Raw genomic sequence first — 24,033 nt, 5'->3', positions numbered from 1 at the left:
CGTCAATATATACCTTGATGGTGCAGAAAAAAGACCTTCTATTTTTTTTAACCGATTTCCGAACTCTAAATGGGTGAATTTTGGCAAATTAAACGCCTTTCTGTTTATCGCGCTGGAGGTGATGACGTCAGAATGTGACGTCGCCGAGGTAACACACCCACCATTTTCATTTTCAAAACATTACAAACACCGGGTCTCAGCTCTGTTATTTTCCGTTTTTTTGACTATTTTTTGGAACCTTGGAGACATCATGCCTGGTGGGTGTGTTGTCGGCGGGTGTAACAACACTAACAGGGAGGGATTCAAGTTGCACCACTGGCAAGAAATCTGCCGCCAGACCCCCATTGAATGTGCCAGAGTGTCTCCACATTTGACCGGCGATGCTAAGACAGACATGGCACAGAGATGTATGGATAACCTGCAGATGCATTTGCAACGATAGTCAACGAAATCACAAAGGTGAGTTTTGTTGATGTTGACTGCCAGCTAATCGATGCTAACATGCTACGCTAATTGATGCTAACATGCTATTTACCGGCGGTGCTAAAGCAGACATGGCACAGAGATGTATGGATAACCTGCAGATGCATTTGCAACGATAGTCAACGAAATCACAAAGGTGAGTTTTGTTGATGTTGACTGCCAGCTAATCGATGCTAACATGCTACGCTAATTGATGCTAACATGCTATTTACCGGCGGTGCTAAAGCAGACATGGCACAGAGATGTATGGATAACCTGTAGATGCATTTGCAACTATATTACGTTTCCTTCCACCCACATTTAATGCGAAACAAACACTTACCAATCGACGGATTTAAGTTGCTCCAGTGTCAAAAGATGCGAAAGTCCTGATCGTTTGGTCCGCACATTTTACCGGCGATGCTAACGCAGCTATTCGGCCATGCTATGGCTATGAATAGCGTCAATAGCTATTCGCTCAATAGCTTCAGTTTCTTCTTCAATATTTTCATACTCCAACCATCTGTTTCAATACATGCGTAATCTGTTGAATCGCTTAAGTCGCTGAAATCCGAGTTTGAATCGGAGCTAATGTCGCTATATCTTGCTGTGGTATTCCCATTGTTTGTTTACATTGGCAGCACTGTATGACGTCACATGGAAATGGCCAGTGTCTTTGCAGAGAGCCGAAAATAAGGCACTTTATAGCTTTATTTAGGGATATTCCGAGACCGGTAAAATTTTGAAAAAAACTTCCAGAAATACAACAAGCCACTGGGAACTGATTTTTATTGTTTTTAACCCTTTTGAAATTGTGATAATGTTCCCCTTTAAAGAGAGAGATTTTCCTCTACTAGCCAAATTAGCTAAAGGGTTTCTATGTATCCCAGGTACAAGTGTTGCAGCAGAGAGAGTAGTCTCCACTGCTGTCTATCTCCACAACATGTTGATCAGCTTATTTTCCTACAAAAGAACCTACTGATCAGTGATTGCTGAATGATGACAATAATCCTCCTATCCTAAACTGACAAAGTTGTGTCAAGCACTTTTGTGATTTGCTGTTAAAGGCCGACTGAAATGAGATGTTCTTATTTAAACGGGGATAGCAGGTCCATTCTATGTGTCATACTTGATCGTTTTGCGATATTGCCATATTTTTGCTGAAAGGATTTAGTAGAGAACATCCACGATAAAGTTGGCAACTTTTGGTCGCTAATAAAAAAGCCTTGCTTTTACCGGAAGTAGCAGACGATGTGCGCGTGACGTCACTGGTTGTAGGGCTCCTCACATTGTTTACAATCATAGCCTCAAGCAGCAAGAGCTATTCGGACCGAGAATAATTTGAGCGAGGATGAAAGATTTGTGGATGAGGAAAGTTAGTGAAGCACAAAAAAAAAAAGCGACGGCTCTGGGCAGTAGCAGTGTGAGCGTTTTAGATGTAATTAGACACATTTACTAGGATAATTCTGGAAGATCCCTTATTTGCTTATTGATTTAATAGTGTTTTAGTGAGATTGTAAAGTCGTACCTCAAAGTCGGATGGCTGCGGTGAACGCCAGTGTCTTTGATGGAAGCCATGGAGGAGCCAAGATCACAGCTGCCTTTTTGGCAGGAGGTCCAGTAATCCACTGATGTCTCCGGTTAGAGCCGTCTTAACATCACAATTTTCCCATCCAAAAACATGCTGGTTGACGTAGAGAAACATGTCCGCTTGACCGCTCTGTGTTAAAGCTTCCCAACAAACAAAGAAACACCGGCTGTGTTTCGGTTGCTAAAGGCAGCTGAAATCCACCAACAACATTCTTCTTTGACGTCTCCATTATTAATTGAACAAATTGCAAAAGATTCAGCAACACAGATGTCCAAAATACTGTGTAATTATGCCGTTAAAGCAGACGACTTTTAGCTGTGTGTGTGTGTGCAGCGCTCATACTTCCTAAAAACCTGTGACGTCTTGCGTACACGTCATCATTACACGACGTTTCGAAGACCGAACTCCCGGGAAATTTGAAATTGTAATTTAGTGAACTAAAGCGGGCGTATTGGCATGTGTTGCAATGTTAATATTTCATCATTGATATATAAACTATCAGACTGTGTGGTCGCTAGTAGTGGCTTTCAGTAGGCCTTTAAAAAAAAAGAGAAATAACTATTTGTTTAATTTTATTTTTGGTTCTCAGAAGTTCTCAGAAATGTAAAGGCAGCTTGCCTAAGCCTACCAATTTTATTTATGTTACGGACACTTTATTACAGCTTTTGTGTTTTGTTAAAAAAAATAGAGACATAACTAACAAGTATTTGTGTAATTTTACTTTTGGAAGTAGCATGTTCTCAGAAATATAAAGGCAGCAAGCCTAAGCTCGTTTGATTTAGGAATCATTTATTTTGTTGTTTTACACAAAGAAGTAGTTCATAATGAACAGTTAAAGTATTTTTGTATAAAGAATGGTAATGTTTGGCCAAGTTCTGGCACAGACTGGCAGCTAACCTAGCCTACCAATTGTATTATATTGATGTTACAGTCACAAGAGTTATAATACTGTATTTTATTGTTCTGGTAACTGAGTGATTCGTGACTGAGTGTCAAATTCAGTCAGATGTTAAAACGTTTTGTTTTATTTCAAATTTGTGAAAGCATGAATAAATAACATATTGTTGTCTTGTATTTACATTTTTGTGTTTAAATGATTGCAATCAGTTGATAACATTGTCCTTCACAATTATAAAAGCTTTTTTTTTAAATCTACTACTCTGCTAGCATGTCAGCAGACTGGGGTAGATCCTGCTGAAATCCTATGTATTAAATAACTACAGAATCCTTTTGAATCGGAAAAATATCGTTTTTGAATCGAATCGAAAAAAATCGATATATTATGGAATCGTGACCCCAAGAATCGATATTAAATCGAATCGTGGGACACCCAAAGATCCACAGCTCTAATATATATATGTATATATATATATATATATATATATATATATATATATATATATATATATATATATATATATAAGGGGTGTAATGGTACACAAAAATGTCGGTTCGGTACATACCTCGGTTTAGAGGTCACGGTTCGGTTCATTTTCGGTACAGTAAGAAATCAACAAAATATAAATGTTTTGGTTATTTATTTACCAAATTTGTAAACAATGGCTTTATCCTTTTAACATTGGGAACACTATAATAATTCTGCCCACGTGAATCCACATTAAACTGCCTCAAGTTGTTGCTTTGATTAAATAAAATGACAAAACCTTTCTTCTACATATAAAAAGTGCAACATTAAACAGTTTCCATTGAAACTATTTGATGTCAACTCATCATGCTTAATTTATTACACTATTTGGGAAGCCTGTAGTTGACTTTTATTATGTAAATGTTGTATTTTTATCGACATGTGATAGCAGGGACCCTGCTATTCAAAACTAGGCTGCTACATTACTAATGATTCATGTAACTATAGCTGAAAAATACTAAAATTGCAATAGGAGAGACTATTCATCCCTAAACACAATGGAGTTCAATGAAATAACAGACAGACAGGGCTTTGCAGCCCCTAACAAAGACACACACACACACACACACACAGAGAGAGAGAGAGAAAAATGAGCTAACGTTACGCTAAAAGCTAATTAGCCTTCATTTGAAGCCTATACTGTGAGCTAGCTGAGCTGCAGCTTAAGTTTCTAGAAGGTCAACGGGCTCATAGTGATGTTAGTAATAGTTGTGACTGGGAAGTGTTTAGTATAATTTGGGTAGAGTCCGCTCCTCCCCTGCTAGACGAATATCTGCCCGACGCTAAAGCATAGACAACATCGCTCTGAAGTCTGAATACGCACTGCTGATTGGCTTTGTATGTAACCAATCAGATGGTTGTGTGGGCGGGACAACGAGGCAGAGATAGAGGCAGAAAGCAGAGCAGCTTTTGAAGACTTCTGCTTCCGAACTTGTTCGATACGTCCGCGTGCCGAACCGAAACCCCCGTACCGAAACAGTTCGATACAAATACACGTACCGTTACACCCCTAATATATCAATCAATCAATCAATGTTTATTTATATAGCCCCAAATCACAAATGTCTCAAAGGACTGCACAAATCATTACGACTACAACATCCTCGGAAGAACCCACAAAAGGGCAAGGAAAACTCACACCCAGTGGGCAGGGAGAATTCACATTCAGTGGGACGCCAGCGACAATGCTGACTATGAGAAACCTTGGAGAGGACCTCAGATGTGGGCAACCCCCCCCCTCTAGGGGACCGAAAGCAATGGATGTCGAGCGGGTCTAACATGATACTGTGAAAGTTCAATCCATAGTGGCTCCAAGACAGCAGTGAGAGTCCCGTCCACAGGAAACCATCTCAAGCGGATCAGCAGCGTAGAGATGTCCCCAACCGATACAGGCGAGCGGTCCATCCTGGGTCCCGACGAGCGGTCCATCCTGGGTCTCGACTCTGGACAGTCAGTACTTCATCCATGGTCATCGGACCGGACCCCCTCCACAAGGGAGGGGGGGACATAGGAGAAAGAAAAGAAGCGGCCTATATATATATATATATATATACATATATATATATATATACATATACATATATATATTAGGGATGCACCGATTAATCGGTAACCGAATATATTCGGCCGAATATGGCAAAAAAGCCACATTCGGCCTTCGGTGGAATGAGTTAAAAGCAAGGCCGAATAGTGGCGTGTGACGCAAAGACGCAATTTTTTGACGCGGTGACGCAATCAACCAACGTGCAGTGTTAAATTTGAATTGTTTTATACATAGTTAGTTTCCTTCTTTTTATTCTGAAGCTGAAGTACTGTTATTGACAAATCTGTTCTGGCCTGGGATATGTTGTGTACCTGTATAAGTGTATGAGGTTACAAGCACACACTTATTGAGATTTAGTGGGGCCTCTGTTTACATTATTAGCCTGTTGTGTAGGCTACCTGTATAAGTGTATGAGGTTACAAGCACACACTTAATTGAGATTTAGTGGGGCCTCTGTTTACATTATTAGCCTGTTGTGTAGGCTACCTGTATAAGTGTATGAGGTTACAAGCACACACTTAATTGAGATTTACTTGAGCCTTCTGTTTACATTATTAGCATATCTACTGTGGCTAAGCAGACTTTTGCTAAAAGGACAATAATTTGTATCCACTTTAATGCTCTTTATTTTTTGGGGGGGAATGCATGTTTTGTTTGAAGGCCTAATATAAATGAAAAATTGTGCATTTTTTGAAAAGCAAAGGCTACTGGAATATTAAAAAATGTCAATATTCAATAAAAATGTACTTTATTTGAAAAACATGTCTAAAAATTTATTGTAGGCTATTTATGCAATATAAAAAAGTTGTGAAAAACTGCATTTATTATTCGGTATTCGGCCAAGCGCTCAAATTTTATTCGGTTTCGGCTTCGGCCACAAATTTTCATTTCTGTGCATCCCTAATATATATATATATAAATGAGTTGTACTTGTATAGCGCTTTTCTACCTTCAAGGTACTCAAAGCGCCTTGACACTACTTCCACATTTACCCATTCACACACTGATGGAGGGAGCTGCCATGCAAGGCGCCAACCAGCACCCATCAGGAGCAAGGGTGAAGTGTCTTGCTCAGGACAAATCGGACGTGACGAGGCCGGTTCTAGGCGGGACTCGAACCAGCGACCCTCGGGCTGCGCACGGCCACCCTGCCACTGCGCCACGCCGTCGCCGTTTTTATTAGCGACCAAAAGTTGCAAACTTTATCGTGGATGTTCTCTACTAAATCCTTTCAGCAAAAACATGGCAATATGGCGAAATGATCAAGTATGACACATAGAATGGACCTGCTATCCCTGTTTAAATAAGAACATCTCATTTGGGGCGGCATAGCTCGGTTGGTAGAGCGGCCGTGCCAGCAACCCGAGGGCCGCAGGCCCGACCCCCGCCTCCGCCATCCTACTCACTGCCGCCGTGTCCTTGGGCAAGACAATCCACCCACCTGCTCCCAGTGCCACCCACACTGGTTTAAATGTAACTTAGATATTGGGTTTCACTATGTAAAGCGCTTTGAGTCACTAGAGAAAAGCGCTATTTATATATATATATGTCTTAATTGGATTATCCAGAGAATAGTGCTCGAAACAGTGGTAGAGTGCAATATGTATGTGTGGGAAAATCACAAGACTACTTCATCTCTACAGAACTGTTTCATGAGGGGTTCCCTCATTTGTCAGGAGATTGAGGGAACCCCCCATGAAACAGTTCTGTAGAGATGAAGTAGTCTTGTGATTTTCCGCTCATGAAACAGTTCTGTAGAGATGAAGTAGTCTTGTGATTTTTTACACACACACACACACACACACACACACACACACACACACACACACACACACACACACACACACACACACACACACACACACACACACACACACACACACACACACACACACACACACACACACACACACATTGGGATGAAATCGAAATCTGTTCTCCCAGTTGTTCAATAAGAACTGATTCCATGGACTCGAATCCCCATTTGAGAACCGGTTCCCATTATTGAGGCCACTATAGTAAAGAAAAAGAGTTGGTTCTTTATTCAAATCCCTTCCCACGTACAGGAAATGCCTTGTGGGACCTGCAATGTTATTCCCATTTGATTGTGGACTCTTACTGACACCTTGTGGCGATATGAAAATACTACACGTCATTATTTTGGGCACTTCTGGGTTGAGAAGTAGACAAGTTGTGTTAGCTCTTACAAGCCCTGGAAAAGATAAGTCCGTAAGTAAACTGTTTAACTTGTTTATGTAACTCAATATTAAGGTGGAAAGTGGTTAAGTTTGATAGTAAGATGTTTATTGAAAAACGAGTTTTGTGCACTAATACGAAGGTCCTGCAGTCCTGGGTTCAAATCCAGGCTCGGGATCTTTCTGTGTGGAGTTTGCATGTTCTCCCCATGAATGCGGGGGTTCCCTCCGGGTACTCCGGCTTCCTCCCACCTCCAAAGACATGCACCTGGGGATAGGTTGATTGGCAACACTAAATTGGCCCTAGTGTGTGAATGTGAGTGTGAATGTTGTCTGTCTATCTGTGTTGGCCCTGCGATGAGGTGGCGACTTGTCCAGGGTGTACTCCGCCTTCCGCCCGATTGTAGCTGAGATAGGCGCCAGCGCCCCCCGCGACCCCGAAAGGGAATAAGCGGTAGAAAATGGATGGAAATAGTTTCAACACTCAGAAGTATTTGTTTGATAATGCTGTATATTTGTGTGAAGCTAATATTTACATATTGTGTATTACATTTCAGTATGTTGATTGAATCACATAGCTTATACATTTGTCATTGCGTGTTAAAAAAAATAAAATAAAAGTCCAGTGCAAGACCCATAGTAAATTCATAAAAGAAGCCAAACTTCATGGCTGTTTTTTGTGAAATTATTGGAAAAGTCAAGACTGCCATGACATCATGTTCTTTACAAGTGTATGTAAACTTTTGACCAGGACTGTATATGATATAGTGGAGGAGTTCAAGTACCCTCATCTGTGGTCCTCTCCAAGGTTTCTCACAGTCATTCACATTGACATCCCACTGGGTTGTGAGTTTTTCCTTGCCCTTACTTGGGATCTAAACCGAGGATGTCGTTTTGGCTTTCTTGCAGCCCTTTGAGACTATTTTGATTTAGGGCTATATAAGTAAACATTTATTGATTGATTGAGATAGGGCGAGAAGCTCTGCCATCCGGGAGGAGCTCAGAGTAAAGCCGCTGCTCCTCCACAAGGAGGAGCCAGATGAGGTGGTTCGGGCATCTGCTCAGGATGCCAACCGAACGCCTCCCTAGGGAGGTGCTTCGGGCACGTCCGAGTAGTAGGAGGCCACAGGGCAGACCCAGGACATGTTGGGAGGACTATCTCTCCCAGCTGGTCTGGGAACACCTCGGGATCCCTTGGAAGGAGCTGGATAAAGTGGCTGGGGAGAGGGAAGTCAGGGCTTCTCTGCTTAGGCTGCTGCCCCCACGACCCGGCCTCGGATAAGTGGAGGAAGATGGATGGATATAGATATATATGTGTGTATGTTCTGTTAGATCACTAATGGTAACAAGCTAGTCGTTGATGTTTTTATAAAAAATAAATAAATGTAACTTAGCAAGTTGCAAACCGACACTTTGTTGTCTGTCATTGTGAGCACGCTTTATATTCCAAATGTCATAAAGTTAGTAAAGATGTGAGAGTAAGAAGTCAACAAACCTGTTCTGTGCAGCACAACTTGATGTTTCTTGAAGACAGCGTCCAGTAGTTGATTATTCTCCTCCTTTGTTCTAGAAAGTTCCGCCTCGTATTCTGCTATCGTTCTTTCTAACACTACAAATATTTCTTGGGCGGCAGCAGTTAGTCGCTGGTCCACCAACTCTCTCAACATGTGTAATTTACTCATTTTCACACAATGCCAACACTTTGACACTCACACTTAATCTCTACTTAGCGATGTGTTGATAACTTCTGCGTCTTTGTTAGCAGCTAACAAGCTATGCTAACTAGCGCGCTAAGCTAAGTCAGCACGAAACGCGGCAAAATGCTTCTCGCGCACCGAGACGATCTTATCCCTAAATGAAGACTCAAATATGTATTTTATACGACGTGAATGTTTACAAACTGGAGAAAAAGTAACAAGACTGAGTTATTAGCGTTCGGCTCCCTTCTTTTCTCCGTCGACGTGCTTCCACGAGGGTTAACGCACATGACGTCACAAGGCAGCGCTGCGCTGTTCTCGCGAGATGTGAAAAGCGCGGGAGTGTCAGAGGAACGACGCGTCATGACGTCATTTAAGCGTTTACTGTATATTTACTGCACTCGTCCAATGAAGTCTATCATTGATTAAAAATGACTATAATTAACTCATTTTTAAACAAGTTTCAAGCTTTCTGCTTGACTAATAATGCCAGACGCATATTTATCATACAGCGTGTTTAAATTAAAGATTAAATTCAGGTTTTCATGGCAAAATAAAGATTCTGTGTGAGAGTGTGCGAGATCATTGGAAACCTGCTGTTTGCGTATCCAAACAGAACGGCCGAGTCTTACCAAAGACTATAAAAATGGGAGCCATTACCTCCCTGCTTGGCACTCAGCATCAAGGGTAGGAATTGGGGGTTAAATCACCAAAAATGATTCCCGGGCGCGGCCACCGCTGCTGCTCACTGCTCCCCTCACCTCCCAGAGGGTGATCAAGGGTGATGGGTCAAATGCAGGCATTAATTTCGCCACACCTAGTGTGTGTGTGACAATCATTGCTACTTTAACTTTTTATGTACAACAATAAAGTATTTATTAATATTATGTATTGTATTAAAATAAATTTATATATCAGGTAAAGGAAGTGTATGCATTAAATATATATATATCCATCAATCCATTTTCTACCACTTATTCCCTTTTTGGGGTCGCTGGCGCCTATCTCAGCTACAATCGGGCGAAAGGCGGGGCACACCCTGGACAAGTCGCCACCTCATCGCAGGGCCAACACAGATAGACAGACAACATTCACACACTAGGGACAATTTAGTGTTACCAATCAACTTATCCCCAGGTGCATGTCTTTGGAGGTGGGAGGGGCCTATCCCCAGGTGCATGTCTTTGGAGGTGGGAGGGGCCTATCCCCAGGTGCATGTCTTTGGAGGTGGGAGGGGCCTATCCCCAGGTGCATGTCTTTGGAGGTGGGAGGGGCCTATCCCCAGGTGCCTGTCTTTTGAGGTCGGAACGCCGGAGTACCCGGAGGGAACCCACATGTTCTCCCTGTGACTGCGTGGGTTCCCTCCGGGTACTCCGGCTTCCTCCCACCTCCAAAGACATGCACCTGGGGATAGGTTGATTAGCAACACCAAATGGTCCCTAGTGTGTGAATGTTGTCCGTCTGTGTTGGCCCTGCGATGAGGTGGCGACTTGTCCAGGGTGTACACCGCGTTCCGCCTGATTGTGGCTGAGATAGGCACCAGCGCCCCCCGTGACCCCAAAGGGAATAAGCGGTAGAAAATGGATGAATATACACACACACACTAGATATACATACATATATATAAACACATTTTTATATATATATTAGGGGTGTGGGAAAATATTGATTCGAATACGAATCGCGATTCTCGTGTTGTGCGATTCAGAATCGATTCTCTTTTTTTTTTTAAATTGATTTATTTTTTTAATCAATCCAACAAAGCACTACACAACAATACCATAACAATGCAATCCAATTCCAAAACCAAACCTTACCCAGCAACACTCAGAACTGCAATAAACAGAGCAATTAAGAGGAGACACAAACACCACACAGAACAAACCAAAAGTAGTGAAACAAAAATGAATATTATCAACAACAGTATCAATATTAGTTATCATTTCAGCATAGCAGTGATAAAAAATCCCTCATGTCACAGTGGCTTACACTTGCATGGCATCTCATAAGCTTGACAACACACTGTGTCCAATGTTTAATAGTTCAAACAAATTTACATTATTGGAATCAGTTGATAAAACATTGTCCTTTACAATAATAAAAGCTTCTTCTTCTTTTTTTTTAAATCTACTAATCTGCCAGCATGTCAGCAGACTGGGGTAGATCCTGCTGAAATCCTATGTATTGAATGAATACACAATCCTTTTGAATATCATTTTTTAATCGAGAATCGCGTTGAATCGAAAAAAATCGATATAAAATCGAATCGCGACCCCAAGAATTGATATTGAATCGAATCGTGGGACACCCAAAGATTCACAGCCCTAACACACACACACACACATATACATATTGATTTTTGATTGATTGATACTTTTATTAGTAGATTGCACAGTACAGTACATATTCCGTACAATTGACCACTAAATGGTAACACCCGAATAAGTTTTTCAACTTGTTTAAGTCGGGGTCCACGTTAATCAATACATGGTAATTATATATATATATATATATATACATACATATATATAATGATATATATTACATATACATATATATACATATATATATATATATATATATATATATATATATATATATATATATATATATATATGCACATACATATATAGACATGCTGTGCCATGAAATTAATTTAATTGATCATTTAAGAATAAAATGGCCTATTAGCATAATAACAGTGTCTGATTGTCAAACATCACTTTGATCATCTTACTCAAGACTTACTAACACAACATTGCAAGTTTTCTTGTCCTGACAGAGCAGATGTTTAAAAGGCAAACATTTATCCATGAAAGTATGTACAAGCTGCTGACGGCATGTATGACAAAGAAGCAGCTGGAGGGAGAGACCGTAGAAGGCCAGTCTCCAAGGTAAATACTGTACATTCTTATTGTTACGTTCGGTGGTTCACTTTACTCTACGTGAAAAGCAAGGTAGAAACGGTGCAGCTGGGGAGTGCACGGGAAACCTGCCAATACAGGCGCAAGCGAAACAACGATCACGAAGCAAGGGAAAGGAATGATCCAGCACTGACAGAAGGGGCAGGGCTGGCATAAAAAGGAGCCCGACTGGCAACTTGGAACTGGGGTGCCCAGATTGACCGTCTCAAGGATTCAGAGCAATTATTTATGAAAAAACAGAAATCTTATTCGACAAGGTCACATGCAAAGGGTACAGCACTGGTTTAAAATTGCTCGTACAAACAAAAATGTCTATCATAAAGAAGTGTTGTGTACAAGGGGTGAAGGGGAGTAGACGGCACAGACCACAAGGGGCCATATTATTTAACTTTATGAAGTATCATATATCATCATCGGCAGTCACTGTAAGCGAGTGTGAGTATTTGTGGGGAGATGGTGCAGTCACCACACGATCCTTGGTCAGGGTCCAGTGGCATGGAGTCGAAGACAACTGTGGACCCTATTCTATTCGTTCATGTTTTGGGTCGTTATTTCCCCGTAACTGGGCCCACATGTATGTGGGGGTGCCTTCTTCCGCCATCGCAGCCAGGGGGTAAGGGGGTGGTTCATACATCTACCGTCTGACGCCTGCTCCGCCGTTGAGGTCTTCACAGAAGGTCCGTGTCCAAGCGGGAGGTCGAGATCCAAGAGGCAGTCAGGGAAGCAGAGGAAACGCGGGGTGAGACGAGGCGCACAGCTGGAAATTCGGGAACGAAGGGCTAGTGTACTTGAACAGAAGACTACGTTCTGGCCCGGAAAAGCAGGTTGTGCAGGCTTTTGAAGGCAGAACCTCTGATCAACTTCAGGTGTGCCGATTGCCGGGGGATTGACCGCAGCTGCCAGGTGCAGGACTATTTTACATATTTTCAAGTTTTCTATTGAAGTGAAAAGTAACTAAAAGGAACTTTGTTTGACTGTCAGGTAGGTACTTTGTGTCATAACAAAATAAAACTTAAGTCTGGTTGAATATCAGTGCCGGGACATGTCAGAAATTGGTTAAGGAACAAGTGATCACATTTCGATGTTGGTCCTGATCAGCATCCGGATCCTGGTGGAGGGCCGCGGAGCGCTTTTTTATTTTAGTGCCGCTGTTCCCACCAGCACACTGGTGTTTGTTGAGTTGGTACTGGTGATAGAATGTTTCGTCGCACACACTGCAACTCAGCACTTTCCCCCCAGTGTGTATTCTCGTGTGACAACTCAAATGGCCCTTCCTTGAAAAACTCCGACCACAGGTTGCACAGGAGAACGGTTTTTCTCCGGTGTGCATTCTCATGTGGATTTTCAAACTACCCTCTCGGACGAAGTTGGAATCACACACAGAACAGGAAAAGGGTTTTTCTCCGGTGTGCGTTCTGGTGTGCTCTTTCAATTGGATCCTCCGAATAAAACATAAACCACAGGTTGAGCAGGAAAAAGGTTTTTCCCCGGTGTGTTTCCTTGTATGCTCTTTCAAATAGTCCTTCCTTGAAAAACGCATGCCGCAGGTTGCGCAGGGAAAAGGTTTTTCTCCCGTGTGTGTTGTCATGTGGTTGTTCAATCTGTCCTTTCTAGAGAAGCCCGTCCCACACACCGAACAGAAAAATGGTTTCACTCCAGTGTGCCTTAGCATGTGTCTTTTCAAGCTTACACTCTGTGTGAAACGTACGCCGCACAATGAGCAAGAAAGAGGTTTCTCTCGAGTGTGAATTTTCGCGTGTTTTATCAGGTCTGCTTTTAGGCTGAATACTTGACTGCACGCCGAGCACGGGAACGGTTTCTCTCCGGTGTGATTTTTTATGTGTCTGTTTAGGGAGTTTTTGAGGCCAAAACGTTTGTCACAGTGAGGACATTTCCAGGGAGGGCTGTCCGGGTCCCATGTCTTGTCGTCTGTAGAGTCTTCATCATCAGTGTCAGGAGGGTAAAACGTGTCCTCACTATCAGTTTTAGAAGAGTGTGAGGTGGTGTCCTCACTATCTGATAGTGGAGCTGAGATCTTGTCTGCTTGTGATCCTCCACAGTGGTCTCCATCAGCTTCTGTTGTCATGTGTTGTGTTGGAGACTCCGCCTCCATCTTCTCCTCACTTTCACCTTTGACCTCGTCATCTTCACCCTTCACAGGGACACCAGTCGCTGGGGACTCCGCCCGTCCTTCAATATGCTCTCCCTCCTGACTGATGCCGTGTTCCTCCACTTCCTCTTTAATGTTCGGGGGCTGTGGTACCTCTTCTTCCTCTTTTATGCACAAGGGTGGTGGTTCTTCCTCCCGCAGGTGGACAAGATGTTCATCAGCGACGTCTGCGGGACACGAGAAGACAAACGCGTGCTTTAGAGAAGGCCAGTTTTGCTCAGTCACATGAGACATTGTCCGGCACCAACATACAGTCGCCATCAAAAGTTTACAAACACTTGTAAGGAACATAATTCTGTCCACAGAATTTTCTTTCGGAAGGTGTGATCTTTGTCCATGTGATGTCAGATGAAACAAAAATGGAGCTGTTTGGCCACAATACCCAGCAATATGTTTAGACCAGGAACACCATTTCTACCGTCGAGCATGGTGGTGGTAGTATTATGCTCTGGGCCTGTTTTTGTTTACAACCGATCAAGGATGCAACTCCAGGATGCAGAGACGGGAGGCAAGGTAGAATTATAAAAAACAACAAAAGGTGATGGGGCAGAAGTACACACCATGAATTACAAATAAAAACAGGTCCCTCAGTGGTCGGCAGGGGAAAAGGCCAGGGCGCACTGAGCACAGCATAAAGTCCATAATACCCAACAATATGTTTGGAGGAGAAAAAGAGAGGCCTTTAATCCCAGGAACACCAGGGCTACCGTTAGGCATGGTGGTGGTAGTATTATGCTCTGGGCCTGTTTTGCTGCTAATGGGACAGAGAGTGAATGGGACAATGAAAGAGGAGGATTACCTCCAAAATCATCAGCCCAGAGGTTGGGTCTTGGGCGCAGTTGGGTGTTCCAACAGGACAATGACCCCAAACACACATCAAAAGTGGTAAAGGAATGGCTAAATCAGGCGAAAATGAAGGTTTTAGAATGGCCTTCCAAAAGTCCTGACTTAATAAACGTGTGGACAATGCTGAAGAAACAAGTGCATGTCAACCAACACATTTAGCTGAACTGCACCAATTTTGTCAAGAGTGGTCAAAAATTCAAAGAGTTGCTTAAGTAATTTAGCACTTTTCCAGACACTCAGAGTGCTCTGCAGTGAGAACAAATGTAGTGTCACTTTATCACAGTGACACCACACTTATTCATGCTGACACTCACTTAATAGTGACTCTACACTTTATGATAGAGACACTAAACTTTATGATAGTGACACTACACTTAATGGTACTGACACTTAACTTTATGATGTGACACTTAACTTTATGATGTGACACTTAACTTTATGATGTGACACTACATTTTATGACAGTGACATTACACTTAATGATAGTGACACTAAACTTTATTATAGTGACATTAAACTTTAAGATAGTGACACTACACTTTTGTGATAGTGACACTAAACTTTATGATGGTGACACTAAACTTTATGTTGGTGACACTAAACTTTATGATAAGGACATTAACTTTATGATGGTGACACTACACTTTATGATAATGGAACTACACTTAATGATAGGGACACTACACTTGATGATAGTGACAGTACACTTTATGGGTGACATTAAACTTTATGATAGTGACACTACACTTTATGATAGTGAATCTACACTTAATGATAGTGACGTTAAACTTTAATAAGATAGTGACACTACACTTTTGTGATAGTGACACTAACTTTATGATGGTACACTAAACTTTGATAGTGTCACTATACTTTATGATAGTGACACTACACTGTATGATAGTGACACTACACTTTATGATAGGGACACTACACTTGATGATAGTGACAGTACACTTTATGGGTGACATTAAACTTTATGATAGTGACACTACACTTTATGATAGTGAATCTACACTTAATGATAGTGACGTTAAACTTTAATAAGATAGTGACACTACACTTTTGTGATAGTGACACTAACTTTATGATGGTACACTAAACTTTGATAGTGTCACTATACTTTATGATAGTGACACTACACTGTATGATAGTGACACTACACTTTATGATAGTGACACTACACTTAAAGGCCTACTGAAATGAGATGTTCTTATTTAAACGGGGATAGCAGGTCCATTCTATGTGTCATACTTGATCATTTGGCCATATTGCCATATTTTTGCTGAAAGGATTTAGTAGAGAACATCCACGATAAAGTTTTCAACTTTTGGTCGCTAATAAAAAAGCCCTGCCTGTACCGGAAGTAGCAGATGATGTATGCGTGACGTCACGGGTTGTAGGGCTCCTCACATCTGAACATTTTTTATAATGGGAGCCACCAGCAGTAAGAGCAAATCGTACCAAAGCGACAAGTTCCCCATTAATTCGAGCGAGGATGAAAGATTTGTGTGTGAGGATATTGATAGTGAAGGACTAGAAAAAAAAAAAAAAAAGCGACGGCTCCGGGAGGCGGCAGTGTGAGCGTTTCAGATGTAATTAGACACATTTACTAGGATAATTCTGGAAGATCTCTTATCTGCTTGTTGTTTTAATAGTGTTTTATTGAGATTTTAAAGACATACCTCGAGGTCGGATGGCTGAGGTGACCGCCAGTGTCTCTGACAGAAGCCAATGGAGGAGCCAAGATCACAGCTGCCTTTTTGAGCTGCAGGAGGAAATCCAGGGTTTCCCACACATTCATTTATTTGTGGCGGCCCACCACGAAAGAATTACGGCTTCCACAAATGTGTAAAAAAAAAAAATATATATATATATATATTTATTTATTTTTTCCGGCTTTTGACTCGCTCGACCGCTCTGTCTGTGAATGAAGCTCGTAGTTACATATCGTATTATTATTATATTATCAATCATAGTGACACTACACTCTATCATAGTGACACTACAGGGGTCTCAAACAGATAGTACAACTCTTAGTATCTTATAAGTGTTCAGTTCAGACATAATGCTTCCATTTATTAAGAAGGAAGTTACTCACCGACGGTTAGAAACACTGTTTATTTCTTTAATGACCAAAAAAGCCGTCGTTTATTATTGCATTTTGGGCAAGTGGAAGTCTAGCGGTGTTTGGCTTGATAATCATGGCGGACCAACGACACAGACTTTGCTGCGGAGATTTCCCCTCGGAGTAAACGGAGCCAAGTGCTTGGTTTAAGCTCATTTTCCCTCACTTCCTGCCGTGTGTTTAAGAGACGCTGCTGTGTTTAGATGGAGACAGGTGTGGACAATATTGGAGACACTTGTCCCCACACTCAAAGTATACAGCGAAGGAGAAAACTATTTGATGTTTTGCAGCAGGCCACAACTTCTCACAATACCCAGCAATATGTTTAGAGGAGAAAGGGTGAGGCCTTAAATCCCAGTAACACCATGCCTACTGTCAAGCATGGTGGTGGTAGTATTATGCTCTGGGGCTGTTTTGCTGCCAATGGAACTGGTGCTTTACAGAGAGTAAATGGGACAATGAAAAAGGAGGACTACCTCCAAATTCTTCAGGACATCCCAAAATCATGGGGACGGGTCTTGGGCGCAGTTGGGTGTTCCAACAGGAACCCAAACAAACGTCAAAAGTGGTAAAGGAATGGCTAAATCAGACTAGAATGAAAGTTTTAGAATGGCCTTCCCAAAGTCCTGACTTAAACGTGTGGACAATACTGAAGAAACAAGTCCATGTCAGAAACCAACACATTTCGCTGAACTGCACCAATTTTGTCAAGAGGAGTGGTCAAAAATGTAAGCAGAAGCTTGTGGATGGCTATCAAAAGCGCCTTATTGCAATGAAACTTGCCAAGGGACATGGAAGCTAATATTAACATTGCGGACTTCAAGCCGCACTTTTTTCCCCTACACTTTGAACCCTGTGGCTTAAAAAACAGTGCGGCTAATTTATGGATTTTTCTTTGCTTATGGCCATCATGCAAATAGTTTAAAAAAAACAAGCAGACACTGAATAAGTGTGTTATTGTTTGTGCCATGGCGTCATTTTTAGATGACTTCATTGTCCTTCTGTTTAGACTGAGCTTTGACCAGGAAGTTAGAATGTAACTTGTCTCTTCTGGTCAACCATAGCGTTTCTACTCGTGTGGATACTTCATCCATCACTCTAAGCAAGGTTTGTAAGTTTTACAATATAACTAAAACAACTCTTACTTAAGAAACCATCCCACGTGTGATGTCTGTAAGAGTGTTGTCATGCATATTTGTACGTGCTATCGCAATGTAACGAAGCTAACATCATTAGCTAATATGTTAACAAATTTAAAAGCGCCTGTGTTTGTATTATTAACTTACAACGGCATTATTTTCGTATTGTGTCAGTTTTACAAATTCCTCAGTAAATTTGCCAAAACGCCACCGTGGAGTTATTCAGTCTGTTTAGCTGATTGGAGAGCTAGCTTGCGCAGCTCGTGGGTCCATGACGATGACTTCTGTTTTGTTTAATCGGCCGTTTTACTGCCGCGTTACAGGAAATAAGGCATGTAAGTACATTTACAAAATATTTATGCGTAAATACCTCATTTCACAACGATCATGTCTAAAATATTATGGGTGTCACTTAAATACCAGCACACTATATAGTCCGCAGAATACACTAAATTATGCATATGAAATATAGATATTTGTTGTCGCATTTAGATGTATTGTCTGGTTATTTCCGCATAGTGTTCATGTTGTGGTGGCCGGGTGATGCTATGAGTGAGTACTGTAATCTACGGAAGAACATAACTACAGGCCACTGAAATGGTGACTAAATGGCTGTTATTTCATGTTTTGAAGGCTCTAATTATAAATGATAATATATATTTTTCAAAGGTTGTAAACAGTTTTTAATGCTCTGTGAAAATATTCTATACAAGTAGAAGTTGAGATTTTGACAAAGTGGTGGGGGGGTGAAGGGTGCTGGTTATGGATAATAACTAAATTGATCATTCTAAAACGTTAACGTGAAAAATATCGTTTGATTAAAAATGTTTGCAGCACAGAGGTAGCACAAACGATAGGGACAAGTTTGGGGAGGTTTTGGGGCAGGTAATAAATTATGAAACATTATTAACATTAGAAATATAATTGGACAAACACATTTTTGCATCACAATCCAGCACAAATATCAATAATATATATTATATATATATGTACGGAACAAGATTGGGGAGATTTTGACACGATAAATTAACACGTGAATATAAAAGCTATAACACAGTCAATCCTGTGTTAGCGGCCAACTGTCCATGGCAGGGGTGTCCAAAGTGCGGCCCGCAGGTCATTTTTTAACGGCCCCACAACACATTTTAAACACACTTTGGAAAAAAATTAAAAACATAAAAGTAATATAAAAGAGCAAACAGGTGAAATGTAACAAGAACATGTTGCAATGTTTACTCTAATAACACAAAGCAGCCATGCAGGCTGTTTCTTTCTTTAAAAAATAGTGAATCAAAATCTATTATTGACCTATTCAAGGCTCCAATTACCTCACATTAAATATTCCACTTGGAGATATTTTTGGGGGCAAATGTTGGATATTTTGTGTTTGCCATATAAAAACTGAGCTGTTTTTTTTTTAAAGAATGGCCTAAAACAAAAAAAAAAACAAAAAAAAATTTTTTTTTTATAATTGACGGATAGATCTGAAGTTCATCTCGAGGCCATTGTGTTAAAAGTAAACAGTAAAAAAAAAATATATAATTTTTTTCAACACTTTAATGAGTAGGACCCTTTTGGATCAGTGTGTTTTGTTTTTAAGTGTCATTGCACGAAAAATAATAGTGAATTAAAATCAATGGTGTTATGAGTTGTTTACTTCTTTACGGCTCCAAATATTATTTAATCTCAAACATTCTACTTATAAATTTTATTGGGTGAAAATATTGCATATTGTGTGTTTTTTTTCCAATAAAAAAACATGTTTTTCTTTGACAAAAAGAGCATACAACTTAAATCTTTAAAAACATCATATTGACAGATAGACCTAATGTTGATCTAGAGATTTAAAACCTGAATAATAATAAAAATAATAATACTGAATAATGACACATTTTTAACATTTTATTTTTACCAGGGTCACCGGGATCAATTCTGAGTGGAGGCCTAAATGTATATTTTTTATACATATATTGTATAGTTTTTTTAAATAAATGACCCCGCTTGCTTTGATGATTCAGTGTGCGGCCCTCAGTGGAAAAAGTTTGGACACCCCTGGTCTATGGCAAAAAAAGTAGTTCTATACAAACCCCGTTTCCATAGGAGTTGTGTTAGATGTAAATATAAACAGAATACAATGATTTGCAAATCCTTTTCAAGCCATATTCAGTTGAATATGCTACAAAGACAACATATTTGATGTTCATACAACTTTTTTGCAAATAACCATTAACTTGATGCCAGCAACACGTGACGAATAAGTTGGGAAAGGTGGCAAACACTGATAAAAGTGGAGGAATGCTCATCAAACACTTATTTGGAACATCCCACAGGTGTGCAGGCTAATTAGGAACAGGTGGGCGCCATGATTGGCTATAAAAACAGCTTCCCAAAAAATGCTCATTCTTTCACAAGAAAGGATGGGGCGAGGTACACCCCTTTGTCCACAAGTGCGTGAGCAAATAGTCAAACAGTTTAAGAACAACCTTTCTCAAAGTGCAATTGCAAGAAATTTAGGGATTTCAACATCTACGCTCCATAATATCATCAAGAGGTTCAGAGAATCTGGAGAAATCACTCCAAGTAATGGCCGGAAACCAACATTGAATGACCGTGACCTTCAATCACTCAGACGGCACTGTATCAAAAACCGACATCAATCTCTAAAGGATATCACCACATGGGCTCAGGAACACTTCAGGAAACCACTGTCACTAAATACATTTGGTCGCTACATCTGTAAGTGCAAGTTAAAGCTCTACTATGCAAAGCCAAAGCCAATTATCAACAACACCCAGAAACGCCGGCGGCTTCTCTGGGCCCGAGATCATCTAAGATGGACTGATGCAAAGTGGAAAAGTGTTATGTGGTCTAACGAGTCCACATTTCAAATTGTTTTTGAAAATATTCAACATTGTGTCATCCGGACCAAAGGGGAAGCGAACAATCCAGAATGTTATCCACGTAAAGTTGTAAAGCCAGCATCTGTGATGGTATGGGGGTGCATTAGTGCCCAAGGCATGGGTAACTTACACATCTGTGAAGGCACCATTAATGCTGAAAGGTACATACAGGTTTTGGAACAACATATGCTGCCATCCAAGCGTAGTCTTTTTCATGGACGCCCCTGCTTATTTCAGCGAGACAATGCCAAGCCACGTGTTACAACAGCGTGGCTTTGCAAAAAAAGAGTTCGGGTACCTACGTGGGCCACCTGCAGTCCAGACCTGTCTCCCATGGAAAATGTGTGGCACATTATGAAGCGTAAAATACGACAGCGGAGACCCCGGACTGTTGAAGGACTGATGTAACACAGTGGTGAACATGCCCTTTCCCAACTACTTTGGCACGTGTTGCAGCCATGAAATTCTAAGTTAATTATTATTTGCAAAAAAATAAATAAAGTTTATGAGTTTGAACATCAAATATGTTGTCTTTGTAGCATATTTAACTGAATATGGGTTGAAAAGGATTTGCAAATCATTGTATTCTGTTTATATTTACACCTAACACAATTTCCCAACTCGTATGGAAAAGGGGTTTGTTTATATATATATATATATATATATATATATACACACACATATATATTTTTTTATATCGCTGGTTTTATCTTTGGTATGAACATTATTATGTAAACTCGAAGTAGTTTTTTTTGGTTCTTTGTTGTTGCTATTTTTGTATTACAACAATTTATTATTTGATCATGTTGTACTGCATTGTAATATTTTGTTTTGTGATAGTGTTTGATGTTTTTTTGCCTGGACCCCAGAACACATAGTCTCCACTGCGGTGTAGACTAATGGGGATCCTTAATAAACTAAACTACATGGGTCTTAGAGAGACCATGGATGGAGTGCTTGGCTATCCAGAGTCGGGACCCGGTGTGGACCGCTTGCCTGTGCATCGGTTGGGGACATCTCTGCGTCGCTCCGGATGGTCTCCTGCTGGCACCACTATGGACTGGACTCTCACACTATTATGTTAAATCCACTATGGACTGGACTCTCACACTATTGTTAGATCCACTATGGACTGGACTCTCACTATTAAGTTAGATCCACTATGGACTGGACTCTCACTATTATGTTAGATCCACTATGGACTGGACTCTCACTATTATGTTAGACCCACTACGGACTGGACTTTCACAATATTATGTTAGATCCACTACGGACTGGACTTTCACAATATAATGTTAGATCCACTACGGACTGGACTCTCACACTATTATGTTGGATCCACTATTGACTGCACTCTCACTATTATGATAGACACACTACGGACTGGACTTTCACAATATTATGCTAGACCCAATCGACGTCTATTACATCTGGTGTCCACTAGAGGTGGACACCAGATGTGAGGTCCCCCACATCCACGGTCCTCTCCAAGGTTTCTCATAGTCACTCACATTGGCATCCCACTGGATTGTGAGTTGTTCCTTGCCCTTTTGTGGGATCTGAACCGAGGATGTCGTTTAGGCTTTTTTGCAGCCCTTTGAGATTATTTTGATTTAGGGCTGTATACATAAACATTGATTTATTTTTTGAGATAGGGTGAGAAGCTCTGTCATCCGGGAGGAGCTCAGAGCAGCGGCTGAGATGAGGTGGTTCAGGAATCTGCACAGGATGCCACTCGAACGCCTCCCTAGGGAGGTGTTTCGGGCACGTCCGACCGGTAGGAGGCCACAGGGAAGACCCAGGACATGTTGGGAGGACTATCTCTCCCGGCTGGCCTGGAAACACCTCGGGATCCCTTGGAAGGAGCTGGATGAAGTGGCTGGGGAGAGGGAAGTCTGGGCTTCTCTGCTTAGGCTGCTGCCCCCACGACCCGACCTCGGATAAGTGGAGGAAGATGGATGGATATAGATATACATGTGTGTGTTCTGTTAAACCACTAATGGTAACATAAGCTAGTCGTTGATGTTTTTATAAAAAATAAATAAATGTAACTTAGCAAGTTGCAAACCGACACTTTGTTGTCTGTCATTGTGAGCACGCTTTATATTCCAAATGTCATAAAGTTAGTAAAGATGTGAGAGTAAGAAGTCAACAAACCTGTTCTGTGCAGCACAACTTGATGTTTCTTGAAGACAGCGTCCAGTAGTTGATTATTCTCCTCCTTTGTTCTAGAAAGTTCCGCCTCGTATTCTGCTATCGTTCTTTCCAAGACTACAAATATTTCTTGGGCGGCAGCAGTTAGTCGCTGGTCCACCAACTCTCTCAACATGTGTAATGTACTCATTTTCACACAATGCCAACACTTTGACACTCACACTTAATCTCTACTTAGCGATGTGTTGACAACTTCTGTTAGCAGCTAGCAAGCTAAGCTAACTAGCGAGCTAAGCTAAGTCAGCACGAAACGCGGCAAAATGCTTCTCGCGCACCGAGACGATCTTATCCCTAAATAAAGACTCAAAGATGTATTTTATACGACGTGAATGTTTACAAACTGGAGAAAAAGTAACAAGACTGAGTTATTAGCGTTCGGCTCCCTTCTTTTCTCCGTCGACGTGCTTCCACGAGGGTTAACGCACATGACGTCACAAGGCAGCGCTGCGCTGTTCTCGCGAGATGTGAAAAGCGCGGGAGTGTCAGAGGAACGACGCGTCATGACGTCATTTAAGCGTTTACTGTATATTTACTGCACTCGTCCAATGAAGTCTATCATTGATTAAAAATGACTATAATTAACTCATTTTTAAACAAGCTTCAAGCTTTCTGCTTGACTAATAATGCCAGACGCATATTTATCATACAGCGTGTTTAAATTAAAGATTAAATTCAGGTTTTCATGGCAAAATAAAGATTCTGTGTGAGAGTGTGCGAGATCATTGGAAACCTGCTGTTTGCGTATCCAAACAGAACGGCCGAGTCTTACCAAAGACTATAAAAATGGGAGCCATTACC

General features: G+C 41.1%; 2 protein-coding genes across 2 annotated transcripts in view; both read right to left on the bottom strand.

Annotated features, from left to right (window-relative positions):
• The window catches only part of LOC133544942 (zinc finger protein 142-like), a 79,161-nt gene that overhangs the window by 8,622 nt on the left and 46,506 nt on the right, over positions 1–24,033 (bottom strand). Inside the window, exons 9-11 of the mRNA XM_061890189.1 lie at positions 13,963–14,175; positions 13,628–13,854; positions 8,713–8,917 (exon numbers count right to left, since the gene is read on the bottom strand). Coding sequence (XP_061746173.1) covers positions 8,713–8,917; positions 13,628–13,854; positions 13,963–14,175 — 645 coding nt within the window. The remainder of the gene's footprint in view (positions 1–8,712; positions 8,918–13,627; positions 13,855–13,962; positions 14,176–24,033) is intronic.
• On the bottom strand, positions 11,538–23,699 carry LOC133545295 (zinc finger protein 260-like). Its single transcript, XM_061890725.1, has 2 exons — positions 23,179–23,699; positions 11,538–14,175 (listed from the first exon to the last, which is right to left on the bottom strand). Exons 1-2 carry the CDS (start codon positions 23,363–23,365, stop codon positions 12,884–12,886), a joined length of 1,479 nt encoding a protein of 492 aa, XP_061746709.1. The 5' UTR covers positions 23,366–23,699; the 3' UTR covers positions 11,538–12,883.

This window comes from Nerophis ophidion, linkage group LG28, assembly GCF_033978795.1.
Source record: "Nerophis ophidion isolate RoL-2023_Sa linkage group LG28, RoL_Noph_v1.0, whole genome shotgun sequence".
NCBI lineage: Eukaryota > Metazoa > Chordata > Actinopteri > Syngnathiformes > Syngnathidae > Nerophis > Nerophis ophidion.
This window is presented reverse-complemented; position numbering and strand designations above follow the sequence as displayed.

What these genes read in the sequence shown, in the direction of transcription:
- LOC133545295 (XM_061890725.1), bottom strand. Translation starts at nt 23,365, where the DNA reads ATGAGTACATTACACATGTTGAGAGAGTTGGTGGACCAGCGACTAACT. An exon ending in AGTTGTGCTGCACAGAACAG is followed by an intron (nt 14,176 to 23,178) that starts GTTTGTTGACTT and finishes CGTGTCCCGCAG; the next exon opens with ACGTCGCTGATGAACATCTT.